The sequence below is a fragment of the Salvelinus namaycush genome, chromosome 29, assembly GCF_016432855.1.
Source record: "Salvelinus namaycush isolate Seneca chromosome 29, SaNama_1.0, whole genome shotgun sequence".
Taxonomy (NCBI): Eukaryota; Metazoa; Chordata; class Actinopteri; order Salmoniformes; family Salmonidae; genus Salvelinus; species Salvelinus namaycush.
In genome coordinates this window covers 14343592-14362072 of record NC_052335.1, presented here as the reverse complement: position 1 = coordinate 14362072, position 18481 = coordinate 14343592, and the positions used below count along the sequence as shown (strand labels likewise).

The window sequence follows — 18481 nt, the reverse complement described above, 5'->3', positions numbered from 1 at the left end:
TACTGTAACAGAGATGACACCTCATCATATAGAACCAATGGATCGAGAGGGATCCTCATCGCCGACTCCGCACAAAGTGTTCACCATCGTTCTGGACACAGATCTCGAACGAAAACAACTTGATGGCATGTCTATGGCCAACGCTCTCCAAAGCAGACCAGGTTACCATGGCAACAATGATATTGTACATACAGATTCACCTCAACATGGCGACAGTGAGATTCCGGCTACTGAGTCACATGACTATGCAAACACTGCGGTTGTATGCTCTGGACCATCGGTCAGAGGAGGACAAGAGTCTTCAGTACCAGATAAAGGCGCTCAACTCACTTACACTTTTTCTGTTGTCAAACAGAGTGACCAGGCAAAACAAGATTTGACTGAGCCTCCCCAAAAAGTGGCCACCATTTTCTTGAACGCAGCTGTTGCACGTGCTGGGAAATTTCTTGTTCAGGAAGCTGAGACTCTACATCGTGAAGTCACTTCCTCGACCAAAGCTGAATTGGGCATTAAAAGCAGTGTGGGGCTAGGGACAGATCCACAGTCGGACCCTGTAACACATCTCATGCCGCATCCAGAAAGAAAGCAGCTAGAGACGCATGCAAGACCCACAGACAAATCACAGTCAGATAACAAAACACAACGCACAGAGTCTAGAGACTGCACTGAGACAAAGAAAGTATTTACAATTGTTTTGGACATGGAGCTACCTCCGTCTCAGTCCAAGGACATTCAAACCAGGGAGCCTCCTTGTGGTAATGGCTCAGATACATTTAGCTCTGGTGACTTTCCTTCAAAACTGACTGATAGTTCTGTCACTGAGAGCACCAAGAACACAGATGGCGGGCGGCGTGTCAAGTCAAAGCACAGGCGGCGGAGGAGGGCTGATTTTAGGAGCTCAGCGTCCAAGGGCCCCAAAGTGAAGAGTTACAAGGGCCCCTCTGCTTCAAAGAACACGGAATCAGAGTGGGAGCAATCGCAGGGCCCCAAAACAAAAGGTCTGAAATCAAAAGGCCCCGAATCAGGGCTCACAGAGTCTAAGTCCGCTGAATTGGCGCACACCGAATCCGAGTCACTGAGACACACTGATAACTCTGACAACACTGAACCAGGAAGTGTTGACGATGACGTAGACACAGACGCTAAAGATGCCAGACAGACAGAAATGACAGACAGCCAAATAGCTGTAAACACAGAAGCCTCTGACAGAATGAAGGAGACTACAGACATCACCTGTGCTACAGACAGCAAAGATAACAGACAGACTGTGAGCAAAGACACTGGAAAGATAGACACTACTGACATGCTACAGGTGAATGATCTCACACAGACAGATGTCAGTCAGCCAGATGCCGCAAGAGACAATACACAGTTGACACACGCACCTTCACCAGCATATGCATCCACAGAGATTGAGCCCAGAGAGGGAACAGAAAGGACAGCTCCACAGGAACAGGTAAGGGAAATTTCTCTCCATTTCTCTCTCCCACACACATGTTCTCCTCAGGGACAATTTTTTAAAGCATTTGGAGTAGTAAGAGTATGACAGCCCAAAGGATACACGTTACATTTTATAAACTTTAAGCCTGCAGATTCAGGTTTTGAAAGGGGGTTGTACACGCAAGTCAAACACTCGAACATGTAGTTAATAGCGGTCTTTCCCTGAGGGGATTTGACCTTTCAAGGCTCTTGTTTCGCCCAAGATCCAACAACGTTAAGTGACGTTATTATGAGTGAATTGGAATGGTCAGGCCAGGAGTAGCTTGTTTGTGTGGCATTTAAAGGTCACACCTTGGCTCAAAGTAAAATTGGAGGAATTTGACTCATCATACAGTGGCCCCTCCACTTCTAGCCTAGGAATTTACTCCCCTACTGCCTGATGACTGAGGCTTACTGAGGGCTATATGAAGAGAGATAATCAGGGTATGGACTTCCAGAGGACATCGTCTCCGACCATGCCCCCCAATTCACGTCACAGGTATGGAGAGCCTTCATGGAGAAGTTGGGGGTCACGGTCAGCCTCACTTCTGGGTACCGGTCTCAGTCTAAAGGGCTGGTAGAGAGGACCAACCAGGAGCTGGGGAGGTTCCTAAGGAGTCACTGCCAGGACCGGCAGGGGGAGTGGGCCCGGTTCCTTCCATGGGCGGGATATGCCCAGAACTCACTTTGCGTAGATGGATTGAATAGTGCGGGTGATACCTGGGTGTCCAGCGGCGTGGGATGTGTGCGCCCAGGTAAACAGATGATTCCTCACCTCCGTGGGGACGTAGATGTGCTCAGGAGGGCAGGTAGCAGGTGCCCTCTCCAGAGCCTGGCAGATGTCCACATCTACGTCACAAAACACAGGGTCAACAATATGGGAGGACGGAATGATGGGCTTGAGGGCACTCACAGGACTTTCAACCGACGAGGAACCACAGGTTAAGGGAAAGCAGGTCTTCCGACACCTGGGTGCCCAGGTGGTTATTTTCATCCAGGAGATGGTGACGTCATGACGTTGGAGCCACGGAAAGCCAGGAGATGGTGACGTCATGGCGTTGGAACCACGGAAAACCGAGGATGACTGTGTACAGGAGCAGTGATGAGGAAGGGGAAGCTTTCTTGGTGCATGAGTCCGACGGTGAGGGTGAGTGGTGCTGTGATGTGATGTGTGTGATAGTGCTGGATCCTAATGGTTGTTTATCCAGGGCTTGGATCGGAATAGGAGAGGAGAGCGGGGACGCAGTGATGTTAAGGGAGGAGAGGAGGGCCTGGTCAATACAATGCCCTGCGTCACCAGAGTCCACTAGAGCTGTAGAGACAACACCTGAGAGACAGCCAGTTAAATGGAACACAGGAAGGCTTTGGCAGAAAACAATGAAGGAATTCTCACGCCTACCCTGGGAGCCAGATGATCAGGGGCCGTTCCTCTGCCCCAGTGGACTTCGCGTTGGGAAGCACCGGACGCCGGATGCCTCTCCTGGCCACAATAGGGACACAGCCCCAGCTACCTCCGGCGACGTTGCTCTGCTGTGGGGAGGTGTGTGACCCCTATTTCCATGGGTTCAGGCTCTGCTCCAAGACGGCCAAAAGAGTAGAGCAAGGTGCGAGGGGCGCGCCGGCATTCCCAACGAAGGTTGTCCAGACAGGTGGCCATCGCGATGAGCGCGTCCAGGGAAAGGTTGTCGTCTCGGCACGCCAACTCCATCTGGACCTCCTCGCGCATTCTTCTTCACTGGAGGCTGCCACGGTCCGTAAGGTGAGGGCGTATTCGGCAGCTGTCTGGGAACCCTGCCGGAGTTGGAGAAGTCACTCACCTCCCTCTCTGCCCTCTGGTGGATGGTTGAAGACTGCCCTGAACAGAGCCATGAACCCCTCCTCTCCTCTCTGCCAGAAGGCCGTAGCCCACTCTGTGGTGGGGGCTCCCATCTGAGGAGCGAAATAGAGGGAGCACTGGAGTAGAAAGCCACTGCATTTGGATCGAGTCCCGTCATATTTGTCAGGGAGGGACAGTTGGGCATCGCTGACCTGGGCGGACTGCTGGGTAGGCTAGGGGACTGGCTCGCTGGGATGGCCAGTGGTAGGAGGCCCTCTGCTAGTTGGAGGTGAATCCTCTCGAGTGGTGTCGAGACGGTGGAGGACTTGGAGGACCTTATCCATAGCCGCACCCAGTTGCGCCAGCTGATCGTAGTGTTTGGGAATTAGGTGTCCTTGTTCGTCGACCGTCTGGGGGATGTCCTTAATTTCTGCTGTGGCAGTATTCTGTCATTTATACGCAGGAAGTCAGGAAACAGGTGCAGAAGGTAAGTTTAATAAGTTATACAAAACATGAGAAGCGTGCTAAACATACCCAAAACGACTAAGGCTTACTGAGGGCTTTATGAAGGGAGAGTAATCAGGGTGGTGATGAAGTCCAGGTGTGCTTAACGATGGGGAGCAGTTGTGCGCAGGGATGGTTGCCAGGTGTGCGCAATATGGGTTGCTAGGACCAGTGGTTAGTAGACCCGCGATGTCGAGTGCCAGAGCGGGGGGGGGCAGGAATAGACGTGACAATACAACAGCTTTTCATGCTTTTATTTTATATGTAACATGACAGAAAATCAAATTAAGTAGTTTTCTACCTAAACAAATGTTTGTGTTGTAAATATGCTTTCATTATAGAGCTGAATTTCGAGCTTCTGACAATTTTAAGTAAATCTAGACTTTATGTTGATCCATCTACCTCAATGCTTGTTCAAAGTCCACAAAGATTAAAATAAATGTATAATCAGGGACCCGAAGCTGCTATCTGTAATTTGAAAAACAACAAAACAACAACACTGGCACTTGGTTTGCTAGCTATAAAGCAGAGAGATGGGCCTGTAGAAATGTAACCACTCTCAAATTCATAGATGGAGCTATAGATGCAAGGACCGATCCTCCATGAAATAGTTTTAACATATTTTAAAGCTTTACATTATTTGTTTACAAAGATATTGCTTTCAGACAGTGGAGTAAAACTACCTTATATTTTGGGTTATGATGGATTTGATGGCATTGAACTACACTCATGAGGCATTTCTAAGTGATAATACTTGTGAAAATAAATGGTATAGATCATTAATCTAAATGATCAGAAATGGCTGCAGATTAGGAGTGTAAATATCACTGCAAATATCATAGATTGGGCCTTTAATGTGTATCCAAGTCAAGAGCCCTGCTGACTCAGAGTGTAGGGCAGTATAGTGGTGATAAATCATTGGCTGCTTTACCTGGAGCCCTGGGCTAACATCAGGTCCCTCCTGTGGACAGAATCATATTTATTTTGATCTAAAAGGCTAAAGTGGGTCCTAGATAAGCACTCCTAATCTGAGGAATATGGCCTCTGCACTCCTAATCTGAGGAATATGGCCTCTGCACTCCTAATCTGAGGAATATGGCTCCTGCACTCCTAATCTGAGGAATATGGCCCCTGCACTCCTACTCTGTCACTTTATGAATACGGACCCTGGGTGGGATAGCCTTAGTACCTGTAACCTGCAATATAAAGCACATCCTCCCATATATTACTGCTTAATAGCATTCCTGCTCTACTGTTGTTTTGAAATGTTGAGAGAGATTTTATGCAAGTATCAGCTTGCCTTGTCACCTGTCGGTTTGAGGATAGCCTAGCACTTCACTATGTGAGGAATAAGTTATTTACACCACTCAGTGATGACTTCATCTCACGCTAGCCCTGTAGCTCTCGATATCTCAACCACACTCCTACTCCCTGACTAGTTCCTGCTGTATCATGTTCCCCCGTGCTAAGCCCAATGACACTGATCTAACAGGATTAGCTGGAGACTACACCAAACATTTTTCACCAATTGTGTTGTGTCAGATAAGTGATTCCATCAAGGAAGGAAGTAAAGAGGGACGTGGTGTTAAACTATTGGAACAGAGCCCTGGTTTCCCTCGGGGCAAGGCCCAGCTCCTTACTCAGTCACATTCCTGCTCTAATAGCTGCGCTGACTCGGTGGGGCAGAGAGGAACTGAGTTGTTGTCAGAAATACCAGACAGGAGAGCAGGTGAGTCCACCGTCCCATTGCCGTCATGTTCCCACAGATGCAGGAGGGGAGTGAAGTCAAGAGGAGTACCTCGGTCCAGACTGGGGGGTTGCTATCCGAAGCCGTGGCGAAGGTGGAGAGAGTTGGGGGAGCGGTGCGCCCGGAGGTCCCGCGTCACAGGTCCACTATGCAAGGCATCCTCTCTGAGGTCCAAGGGTTGGTGGAGAGGAAGGACAAAATCAAGGTGAGTGTTAGGGAGTTTCTCTGTACGGCCGACCATGAGATTCGAACTTGTGTTCATAACAATAATACTCACCCGACCACAATCGGTAATTCTCAACAGCAATACTCAGCCAAGCCAATGGTGTGTGAACTGAGACAGTTGGCTATTAGATCTCAGGGAAGGTAAGGTGGCGTCAACATGGGATATGGTTTACTGTGCATTGTAGGAATTTGTTTCCAAGAAACCCAACTTGTTGTTCAAGAGGATAATAACATTCAAAATAAGAACCTGAGGAAACCTCTTTAAAAAAACAAGCCTTAAAAACATCTACATTTTAGTTAGTATCTAATGTGCGTATCAATATGAGACATAAAAATTGCTAAAATGATATTTCAACATTTTCTCGACCACAGATAAAATAAGTTGTTGCTCCCAAATATGTGGCTCTATCCACAAAATAATTGCAGTTCAGTCAACTGCATGGATCAGTGAACAGATAAACAAACAAACTCTGATGTGGCATGGGCCTTGATGATGCTGTATTCCCAAGGCTTTGGGGTGAAGTTTCCTAATCCTAATCTTAACCATTAGTGGCAAAAATGCTAAACTGACCCAAGATCGGCGTCTAAGGGGAAACTTCATGCTACTCCATTCCCAAGATGCTTGTGGCAGGAAGCTTTACAGGAAGGAGCCAATGATATTTCCTGTGTAGCCATGGAGATTTCTCAGTAACGGCACATCTCGCTTTAGAATCAGCAAACGATTATGTCCCCCCAGCACCACACCCGTCCATACCAGACCTGGGTCAAATATGTATGTCAAATACTTGGAGCTTGGTATTTTCACTTTTGGGATTATTCCATTGTTTACATTGTACCAGTAAAACTGAATGGAGTATAGCTCAAGTATTTGACATCCAACCCAGGTCTGGTTGTACACACCAGGGTTGTGTTCATTAGGACATGCAGCAGAAAATGCTTTCAAAAGTTTTGCAGTGTAAAATGTGCATTTCTTATTAAACAAATCAAGATTGTCATTCCCTGTTTCAGTCTGTTTTCTTCTGTTTGGTCCATGAATATGTCCCATTACTATATTTACTCTGTGCTGTTGTGTTGAAGGGATGCCAGTGGATGGAGGCGGCTTGGTACCTGCAGCCTTCGCTGAGAAAGCCAGAGATCCAAATAGGGCGCACTGTCCTCAGGGTTCTAGGATGCCGCTACCAGCCAGCCCAGCTCAACCCTGCCAACATGGCCCAGCAACTGACGGAGGCTGAGGTGGGAGACTGTCCTTTTTTAATTAACAATTTTCCCTTTCAAGAACATAATAGACATTTGAAAATACACATTTTCAAGTGTCAGACTGACCATCTTATATACAAACAAACAATCAGTCATAAAATAAAAAGACAGAGGACAAAACATAAAACAAAAATTTAATGGGCTACATACCCCGAACTGATATCACTGTGTAAAATGCTTTTACAAAAGGAAAGCTTTATTTGGGATTCTACTGAAGACATTTCCTTTTCTGCCCTGTATGCACATGTATTGTTTTTTTGTCACTCTAGCCAACTGGCACATTATAATGATATTTCAACAATCCTCTCATTTATTTAACCTTTACAGTTCTTTCATATCAATGTCAACAAGAATGTATAATGAGACAAGGAGAGGAAGCTATTTCTAACTTTGATTTGCTAAGTCTAACTTTTCAAGTACATTATCACCCTTCTTGGCTTTTGTGTAAGTGTAGAGTGTTTGATAAATACAGATGCTATGTGCAGAGCCCATGGTCTAGTGGAACCCCCCTCAGCTCCAGACACATATACTCTCCTTACTGAAGGTCAGGGTTCAATCCCCACTCCAACCATTCATACTGTTTCTTACACCTGCCTGTCTCCCCTCTGTGATTTCAATACTGTAAAAAATAGCTTCTTCTTTTTTTTTTACGGATTATATTTTTTATGGGTCCCAGCTCACTGGATACCAGACTGAGTGTGTCCCCGTGATACCTTTTTTGCAGGACTGCAGACGCTACGTGCTTGAGCAGGTGGCTGCGATAAACCATGTGGTCGGTGATCCAGAGGACGCAACAAATCTGGAGGGGCGATGGAGTGCAGCCCTGTTGGATGCCTCGGCCACAGTGCAGGTCAAAGAGGCTCAGCTTCACCTGGTCACACAGTACCACAGGCAGACTCAGGCCATCCGGAGCATTCTGGAGAGATGGGCAAGCGAGATGGATGAGCTACAATTGTGAGTCCATGCACTTGCATTGTCCGGGCTACTATTATTGTGCATAATGTTGTATTTATGCATCTTTAGGCCTCTGTGTTCCTTTAAATAGTACCGTTGATTTACAATATCATTGATCAGAAGTTTGTATTTGACCAAGATATGCACTTATTCACTCTTTGTCTATTCCTGGGGATCTAACAGGGACACTCGAAGCAGTGCGCTTCAGGCTGAAAAACTACATACTCTGTTATGTAACATTGAACAGCAGAAGGGCATGATGGGGGAGCTACTCCAGGTGTGTTGCCAGGTGTCTTCCCACCTGAGTGAAGACGAGGGGTCAGGGGCACTCCTCGCTCAGCTAGGGGATCTGCAGGAGGAGTGGAGGCTTTTGGAGGGGGCCGGGAATAGAGGCCTGAGGCATGCCTCAATTGGTTCTTCTCAGTCCTCTATCCTTCTACAAAAGGCTGAGCAGCTGCATTGCAAGCTTGAGACTCTTCAGAAGTCCATCACCCTCTTACAGTCCTCTCAATTGCAGCATGACACTCACAAAGCTTTAGAGCTGACCTTTATGACTGCTGACTTGAAAGCCTTCAACCAGCAGTACCTACACCTGCTGGGGCAATCAGAGGATTTTACCCAATTTTCTCTTGGGCAGAAGGAGAAGGAGGATGTGGAGTGTACTCTTCAGAGCTTGAGCTACTTACTTGCCTCCACTCAGAGGTTGCTCTCTGCTCAGTCATACTCTATAGCAAAACCCTCCTTGGCTAAAATCATCAAGCAAATGCAAGACTTGATTATCTGGGCCAAGCAGGCGGAAAACCACATCGCAGCAGGTGAAAAGGTAGCCCTCTTCCCAGAAGAGGCCCGTCTCCAAATTGCCAGCATGAGGAAACTTCAATCTGAGATTTTGGCAAGGCATTCCAGGATGCACTACAAAGTTGAGGACCTGAAAGAACTGATTTCGGATGAGGGGGAAATTGACAAAGTGCTGTCATCACTGAAGACCTTGAAGGACCTCTACGAAACAGTCTCAGATAACTCTGCTCGTATTCTGAAGGAAATGGAGGCTGTTTTGGAGGAAAGAGAGAAGATGCTGGTCCAGATCTCAAAAGTGAACACCTGGCTAGCAGTGGCATACCATGAGAGAGAGGTCACCGCAGATGTAGAGAATGTGTCCAAAGACACCATCCCAGATCTGGAAAGCAAGCTGCAGTTTCACATGGGTGCCATCAAGGAAGCAGAAAGACAGCTGGCTGTCACGGACGCCCTTTTGGAGACCTGCATGGAGGTCTCTTCGGGGTTGAGTTCAGCAGAGAGCCACTTTCTTGTCAACAGGCTCACAGGGCTCCGGACCGAGGTGGATGAAATGGTGGCCCACGAGAAAGCAGCCCACTGGGAGCTGGAGGAACTGCTTCACACCCGGACTTCTTCGGCCGAGGAACTGGCGGCTGTCCAGGTGAGCGTGCAACAGATATGGGCCGACCTGGAGAGGCAGAGGTTCCCAGTGACAAAGGACTCCCTATCTGCCATAGAGCCCTTGACACACATGCTCCTGGAGCACCAATGTCAGATCCAGGAACTCCAGTACTGCCAAGAGGACCAGAAAAGCACCCTCTTGCGTACCATTGGCGAACTGCAGGAGAAGGTGAAAACTCTCCACCACCACGCCCTGGAACATGAGAAGTACCTGACCTACCGGCAGCGCATGGAAGACTCCAGGGAGGTGGCAAAGGAGCGTGCTCAGTGCTCCAAAGACAAGAAAGTCAGCGTGGGGGAAAGGTTCAGTCTTTGCCAGGCTCTCCTCGTGGAACTTCCACTGGTGAAGACCCAGTGCCAGGATGCTTCCGACCAGCTCGAGGCCATCGCCCAAGACCTGCACCTATCGGATAGAATGTTGCTCCTGTCGGAGAGGCAGAGGATCCGGCAAACTGTTGAAAACCTAGCCTCCTGGGAGCTTGCCATCACTGACGACGTCAAAAACCTAGAGGGAAAGCTGCTGGAGGGTCTCAGATTCTGCACCGAGCTTCCTGCCATGATGGACCTTCTTCAACAGGTCAGGCAGGAGCTGACGGAGTCCGACCCGGTGAAGCCAGACGTGAGGGCCATCAACATAGCGCTGCGGAGGTGCTGGGTGATCTGGAGGAACGTAGAGTCTGTCATGCGGGTGTTGGAAGCTTTGAGGCAGAGAGAGCAAGTGGAGATGAGCCAGTGTGGGGAGCTGCACACCCTGAGGAATGACGTTGTGCAGAAGTGCCACGCATGCATGGTAAGTTCAGTGGGCTCATTACATTACAATTGTTGTAATTCGCAATTTCAGCTACGGTGTGTATTACATTTCAAAAAATATGCATGAAATTTGAGTTGGTTGACGTGATAAACATTATAAAACGGATTGTTTGGATCCTAGATGCTTATTGGACGAGCAGCGTTCCAAGCCTGCTAACAGTTCCATCTGAATTATCACTGCACCTCCATAAGAATATCATCATGTTCATGTTGCTGTTCAAATCATTGATTGAATTATCTCAACTCATACATTATTTCCCCTTGCTTCTAGGGTACTATTTGGTTGTAACAGTGGGGTTTAATATAAGCCTTGCTGTCTGCCTGTCCGGCCATGGAAACAATGTTTCACTTTTGAAATGCTATCTCCCCTGTACCATAGAGAGTGAACGGTACCCAGACGAGACAATTAACTGAAATGGTGTATTACAACAATTTATCCCTCAAACATTTTCCTTAACTTCTATTGGAACTGACTTTAATGTTGTTTGTGTAATAAGATTCAACCACGCAGGTTGTATTGTATTGTGGTAGACTTCAAATGAAATTCTTGCCTGAATTCTTGATAATCTTTCTTAATAATCTTGTATATGTCCTGTAGGAGAATTTGTCCCATGCTCGGGAAGCCCTGAAGGATTACCACTGGGCTGCCCAAGGAGTGGTAACCTTCCTCCTCGAAGCCGAGGCCATGTTCCTGGCACCTCCAGGCGGATTTGTGGACTGCACAGAGGAGCAATGGCACACCCAAGAGCCCCTAGCCTCCCTGGGGGAGAGCCTCCAGGTGCAAATCAGCCATCTCCTGGAGCTGGCACCCCAGCAGGCCTGTCTCTCTTTCCCCCAGAGCGAGCAGCTCCACATCCGGGTCCTGAGCCACCTTTTGGTGGAGAGGGCCGCACTCGAGGCCCAGGTTGAGCTCAGGACAGAGGCCTTGCAGAGGTAGGCCAAAGGTTACACACTCACTCACCAAAGGTTACACATGGCCTTTGGTCCTTACTGTTTTGGTCACATTCTAAAAACACATTAACACTAAATGTTATCGTACAAAGAAGCTTGATGAACATTAGATGCTGAACATTGGTCACCAAATAGGCATGCATTGTCAACCGTTCTAAGCTATTACATTTTTTGGGGAATGTGAGATGCGGCGTGCCACTATGATGTATTTATTTATTTACCAGGTTAGTCTCATTGAGATGAATAATCTATTTTACAAGAGAGACCTGGCCAAAATAGCAGCACACAAAGTTGCAGACACATTGACAACATAAAACACAAAGCATTACAGTTTAGAAAACATCAACTTACACATTGAACAGCGCTGGGACCACTTATATCAGGGGGTAATCAACTAAATTAGGCAGGTTGCTGAGTGGGTGCTGAGCGGATGGGAACATAATAGTAATTCGTACACTGCACGTTGACAGTCTAGCACTCCGAGACCCATGTCTGTAGTCTCTGCTGAAATGGAATGTTGGTGTAATTGAGACAAATAGGTTCAGCAGTCTAATAAATATAATTTTTGTGCCTTGTTACTTTTCCCTCTGTTCACCCTTGTTTGACGAGAACTAAATTAATGCCTGGATGAGAATGCAGCTCATGTCTATGAATTTTTTTATTTTTATTTTATTTTTTTAATAAATTTTATCCCCTTTTCTCCCCAATTTTTGTGGTATCCAATCGCTAGTAATTACTATCTTGTCTCATCGCTACAACTCCCGTACGGGCTCGGGAGAGACGAAGGTCGAAAGCCATGCGTCCTCCGAAGCACAACCCAACCAAGCCGCACTGCTTCTTTAACACAGCGCGCCTCCAACCCGGAAGGCAGCCGCACCAATGTGTCGGAGGAAACACCGTGCACCCGCCCCCCTCGGTTAGCGCGCACTGCGCCCGGCCCGCCACAGGAGTCGCTGGAGCGCGATGAGACAAGGATATCCCTACCGGCCAAACCCTCCCTAACCCGGACGACGCTGTGCCAATTGTGCGTCGCCCCACGGACCTCCCGGTCGCGGCCGGCTGCGACAGAGCCTGGGCGCGAACCCAGAGACTCTGGTGGCGCAGTTAGCACTGCGATGCAGTGCCCTAGACCACTGCGCCACCCGGGAGGCCATGTCTATGAATTTTATGTTGCATTGAATCAAATAAGATTAGAGAGTTAGAGATCCGGGAACTTTGTATGTAAATTAGCTTCTAACACTGGCACATTTACATTGATGTAAAACAGACATGTTGATTTATGTGCATGTAAAAGAGTACAGTAGAATCAAACCAAATCCTAATTATCCACACGGAGTACAAATGAGCTTTTAGCTTCACAATGACTTAAAAAACATGAAAATGTAAACTACATTAAAACCAGGCAATTTTCAGTTACCGTGTTTGTTTTGTATCTAATCCATAGGTGTGCAGACAGACAAAGCCTCCACAAGAAGTGTCATGAGGAGGTATGGCATATCCTGAAGAAAAACAAATCAAGGCTCTCTGAGTGTGCTGCCCAGGAAGTGACATCCTACACCAACTGTGCTGACCAACAGGATAGAGCCAAGGTGTGTGAAATGCTGTCGGTGGTTCTTCTCAGAGTTTGTTCCTACTAGGGAGTTTTTCCTCTGTTCTCCTGCTTACGTTTCGGGGGTCTAGTCCAGGTTACTGTAAAGCACTTGTTTTTTAAAAGCATACTATTCAAGCTTAATTTAGACAGTTTAGATATCAAGGGGATACTGAGGTGGAGAGGGGGGAAAAGGTAGAGGGGAGGATTTAACCCCAGTATCTGACAGTGAGTTACATGTGTGTTGCCACTACACTACTGCTCTGCCACACCACAGCTTTGCTGCACTATAAAGCACTTTGTGACACATGTTGTACAAGAAAGGGATACATTCTGTATACAATACATTTGACTGATTGATTAATCTATTCATGCGAAGACCCTGTCGGAGGAGGTGCTGTCTATAGCTGGGAAGCTGGAGGAGCTGAGGGCGGTGTGCCCACTGCGGGGGTGCTGTGTGGGCTCCGAGGGGGCACAGGGTGCCCTCTGGAGGCGCTGGGCGGCACTGCGGCGCGGCATCAGCCTCCTCCGGACACGCTTGGAGCAGAGAGGGGCGGAGTGGAGGGACGTCACCAAGAGCGTGAGTCACGTGACTGAACTATCTTCAGTGAACTGCTCCTTTAATGGTCATAATGTAATGTAGTATAGGGTATATTACATATAAATACATACATTTTTGGGAGATGCCATCACCTTTCTTTGCTGGACTACATGATTAACCCTGGATGACCACTCCATTAAATAGAAGCCTTTTAGTAGGCCCGGCGCATGAGTAGTATATGTAGTATACAAGTATACATACGTGTATTATAAAGGCGATCATTCTTACCATCATAACAGCACATGGCTCATAACAGTTTTTTGTATAAGCAAATTATACAGATCTGGGGAAGGGTACCAAAACATTTCTGCAGCATTGAAGGTTCCCATGAACACAGTGGCCTCCATCATTCTTAAATGGAAGAAGTTTAGAACCACCAAGACTCTTCCGAGAGCTGGCTGCCCGGCCAAACTGAGCAGTCGGGGGAGAAGGGCCTTGTTCAGGGAGGTGACCAAGAACCTGATGGTCACTCTGACTGAGCTCTAGAGTTCCTCTATGGAGAGGGGAGAACCTTCCAGAAGGACAACCATCTCTGCAGCACTCCACCAATCAGGCCTTTATGGTAGAGTGGCCAGACGGAAGCCATGACAGCCCACTTGGAGTTTTCCAAAAGGCACCGAAAGACTCTCATACCATGAGAAACAAGATTCTCTGGTCTGATGAAAACAAGATTGAACTCTTTGGCCTGAATGCCAAGCGTCACGTCTGGTGGTGGCAGCATCATGCTGTGAGGAGGTTTTTCAGCTGCAGGGACTGGGAAGACTAGTCAGGATCGAGGCAAAGATGAACAGAGCAAAGTACAGAGAGATCCTTACTGAAAATCTGCTCCAGTGCGCTCAGGACCTCAGACTGGGGCGAAGGTTCACCTTCCAACAGGACAACGACCCTAAGCACACAGCCAAGACAACGTAGGAGTAGTTTCGGGACAAGCCTCTGAATGTCCTTGAGGGGTCCAGCCAGAGCCTGGACTTGAACCCGATCTAACATCTCTGGAGAGACCTGAAAATAGCTGTGCAGCGATGCTCCCCATCCAACTTGACAGAGCTTGAGAGGATCTACAGAGAAGAATGGGAGAAACTCCCCAAATACAGGTGTGCCAAACTTGTAGCATCATACTCAAGAAGAATCAAGGCTGTAATCGCTGCCAAAGGTGCTTCAACAAAGTACTGAGGAAAGGGCCTGAATACTTATGTAAATGTGATATTTTTTATTTTTTATTATATTATTTATTTTTATAAAAATTCTAAATACCTGTTTTTGCTTTGTCTTTATGGGGTATTGTGTGTAGATTGATGAAACAATTTTAGAATAAGGCTGTAATGAAACAAAATGTGGAAAAATTCAAGGGGTCTGAATATTTTCCGAAGGCACTGTATGTGTTTGTGGTTGTGTGTCCTTTGGGTGTCACAGATGGCTCGATGCAGCAGTGCTCTGGACAAGCTGCAGGGTGAGCTGTCGGACCCCACTGCAGTAAGCTCCGCTCAGGGGGCCCCGATGGTTCTGCTAGTGCAGACGGAGCAGCACCAGGCTGGACTAGAGCGGGAGCAGCGAATCCTGGCCTCCCTGGAGCTCCGGCTCTCCCAGCTCCTGGGTGTGTCCAGCCCTCAGGAGGCAGCTAGCCCTGTCCCAGTCTGCCAACGGCTGAGGGACATGCAGGAGCGCTTTAGGAGGTTAGGATTATACAGTACTCTCTTTGAAAGACAAATACTCTGAAATTAGGTGCCCTTTCCATTTCCCTCTCACTTTGTCTCTATCGCTCTCTTTCTCTCTCTGTCTTCCCAAACTCATCCACACAATTCACATGGCACACATGCTTGCACGCACGCACCCACACCTCAGGAACAGAAAAGCACAATGCAGAAAAAGCTTAAATGTTTTTCCTTTTTCTTTTTACATAAACATTACATGTCAGCACAAGAACCCTGGAGCCTTTGCCAAAGGTGTGCAAACAATCATATTGACACTGTTTATTAACACTGTTTATTGACAAATGTTGACAGTAGATTACACACCATGAGTGGCAATATAATTCTTGGAAACATTTAAGCACATACACGCAGTTTGATATTAATATTTAAACCAGTTGAGCTGACAGCCATTTTATACTGTTTTGCTATGGCTGTAGTCATCAATCTAGCAAGAGGGCAATATTTGATTAATTTAGTAGTGTGTGTGTTGTCCCCCCCTCCCCCATAGAAAGCTATGACCTTTAGCTTTCACCTAGAATTGTTTATTTATGTCTGAGATAAAGGCACTTTTCAACCCAAATGATCAAGTACACAATACAAGTATATTTAAACATATACAAATATGAAGATATGATCAAAATAATTGTGAATGAATAAGCCTTTTTATACTTTATAATATGCCTATATATAGTTCTACCCAAAATATTTCACCTTCTTTATTACTTTACCAAACATATCATGACATTAGTGATAGTGTCACGCCCTGACTCTAGTTATATTTTGTTTTCTTTATTTTTTGGTTAGGTCAGGGTGTGACAAGGGTGGTTTGTTTAGTTTTTGTATTGTCTAGGGGTTTTTGACTTATCTAGGGTTTTTGTTTGTCTATGGGGATTTTGTATAGTCTAGGGGTTTGGAGGTTTATGGTGGCCTGAGTTGGTTCCCAATCAGAGACAGCTGTTTCTCGTTGTCTCTGATTGGGGAGCCTATTTAGGTTGCCATTTTCCATGTTGGTTTTGTGGGTAGTTGTTTTCTGTCTTTGTGTCTGCACCAGACAGAACTGTTTCGTGTTGGCCTATTTTGTTATTTTGTCTTAGTGTGCTGAGTTAAAATAAATATCATGAACACGTACGACGCTGCGTTTTGGTCCGATCCTGACTACTCTTCATCAGACGAAGAAGATCGTTACAGATAGTCAAAATCTGTTCAATTTGTGATCGTCTAAATCAACATTTGGGCCATTTAAACAGTGTTTAATACGGTGAGAACACAGGTCTGTCTCCGACGTAAAGAAAAAAGTTTGACTGCCAGCACAAAATTACTTCTTTGCTAATTTTAGGTTTAAGGAAGAGTGTTGGTCGCATTCTTTATCCTAGAGATATAAAATTATTTAGTATTTAGATTCGCCTGCTCGAGACAAATTCAGCAATTGCTTTGCCATGTCTGTGCTGTGAAGCAGTCGAGCTGGATAAGTGTTTTTCGAAGGAACGCCCCTTTGATGTGACGTCACAGTGAAGTGATATAAATGTATGTAATGATGCAGCCGACCACCAGAGGGAGGGAAATACAAGTTTATTTGACAAAGGACCTTTACGTGGTCCTAGGAAGGTCTTGATTTCTGTCTTCTGACTTATAAAATGGTGGGAAATCAATACAATCAGTCATAAATATATTTTTAAGTAATTCTAATGCCTGATTTCGGGGACTGTCGGGTTATTCAAGGTATGCTGAGCCTAATGACATCATCTTACACAGTGGAGCGACTTCCTGCTGAAATCTAAAATGACAAAATTCAAATCTACCAAAACTCATCCCAATGTGGGCATGCTGAAAGGAATGTTGTCTGTGAAGCTAAAATGGTTGTATATACTGACAAGATATTGGAGTCTCCACTCTAACAATGTGAATCAGTGTCCGTAAAGGCGAAAGGCAGGCTGGAGGTGGCGGGAGCAAGCGGAAACATTCAAGTCAATTAGATGGCAGATTTGCATGTGAACTACAGGCACACCTCTGATGTAACGTTGGTTTTCTTTAGGTTGGAGGGATATCAAGCGCGTACAATTATATCAGTACATTCATAACAACCTAAGCATTACGAAAAACGTATATTCAATCAAATAGGTCTCATATAGCAAATTAGCAATACATTTTTATGTTGACCAAAATCTACGTTCTCCCATTGCCCTCTGTCGTGACATTGCTATCATTAATGTGTTTGATTATTTTATTAAATCAATTAACTACATTTATTTATTACGGTGATTAAATTAATCATGTAACAATTAACTCAGTAGTAATCTTGGGGCAACACGGGAAAAGTTATTTAACGAGTTACTATCTCCCGACTAAACTCTAAAGATATGAATGTCTTACATCAGTCACAGTCAATTCATTAATTCTTATTTACCTCATCAGTCTCATTCTGAACGTTGCATAGTCCGTTAAATCTGCACGAACCCTAGTCTACATGATGACTCAGTAAATAAATAATTAAGCCAATTTGTGTATCGCTAACTAACTAAATAATCACACAGAATTACATAAACACACACAAAGGATAGGTTACTACATAATGCAATGAAAAGTCCCTAGTGGACTAACCCAATATGATGCTTGGTACACAATGAATAGGGGTGGGGAAAGAAAGAACGGGAGAAGAAGAGACAAAGGAATTCAACTATCGTACATACAGTTGAATAATACGCTCATCGTAAATATGGAAATTTAGCACCCTAACAACCGCTCATTCGGATTTAGAAATGCAACACATATTTCCACTTGTATGTCTTTGTCGTCTCACTCTGTTGAAAACGCCCGATCAGTCTGTGGAGTCAGTCGACAGAAAGTCTCTGGTAGTGTAGTGGTTGTCCACCAGAGGTTACCATGTCCTTTGTAGTTGTAGTAGGTTGGTCTATGAGTGTCTGTTAGAATGGATCTTCCAGAGGTGTACCACGCGGTGTTCAGCGGTCCTTGTCCTTCACTCTGTTTATTTGGAATAGATACCCTAGAGATACCTACAGTTGAAGTCGGAAGTTTACGTACACTTAGGTTGGAGTCATTAAAACTCGTTTTTCAACTACTTAACAAATTATAGTTTTGGTAATTCGGTTAGAACATCTACTTTGTGCATGACACAAGTAATATTTTCAACAATTGTTTACAGACAGATTATTTCACTTATAATTCACTGTATCACAATTCCAGTGGGTCAGAAGTTAACATACAGTAAGTTGACTGTGCCTTTAAACAGCTTGGAAAATTCCAGAAAAAGTCATCATGGCTTTAGAAGCTTCTGATATGATAATTGACATCATCTGAGTCAATTGGAGGTGTACCTGTGGATGTATTTCAAGGCCTACCTTCAAACTCAGTGTCTCTTTGCTTGACATCATGGGAAAATCAAAAG

At 45.8% G+C, this 18481-nt stretch overlaps 1 protein-coding gene across 1 annotated transcript in view; it reads left to right on the top strand.

The window, feature by feature from the left end:
* Positions 1 to 18481, top strand: part of LOC120023963 (nesprin-2-like) — a 192621-nt gene that overhangs the window by 64988 nt on the left and 109152 nt on the right. The window contains exons 46-56 of the mRNA XM_038968063.1: positions 579 to 1312; positions 1979 to 2347; positions 2891 to 3238; positions 5566 to 5751; positions 6849 to 7004; positions 7753 to 7982; positions 8166 to 10230; positions 10849 to 11183; positions 12646 to 12790; positions 13169 to 13369; positions 14801 to 15060. Of these exons, the coding sequence (XP_038823991.1) occupies positions 579 to 1312; positions 1979 to 2347; positions 2891 to 3238; positions 5566 to 5751; positions 6849 to 7004; positions 7753 to 7982; positions 8166 to 10230; positions 10849 to 11183; positions 12646 to 12790; positions 13169 to 13369; positions 14801 to 15060 (5029 nt within the window). The remainder of the gene's footprint in view (positions 1 to 578; positions 1313 to 1978; positions 2348 to 2890; positions 3239 to 5565; positions 5752 to 6848; positions 7005 to 7752; positions 7983 to 8165; positions 10231 to 10848; positions 11184 to 12645; positions 12791 to 13168; positions 13370 to 14800; positions 15061 to 18481) is intronic.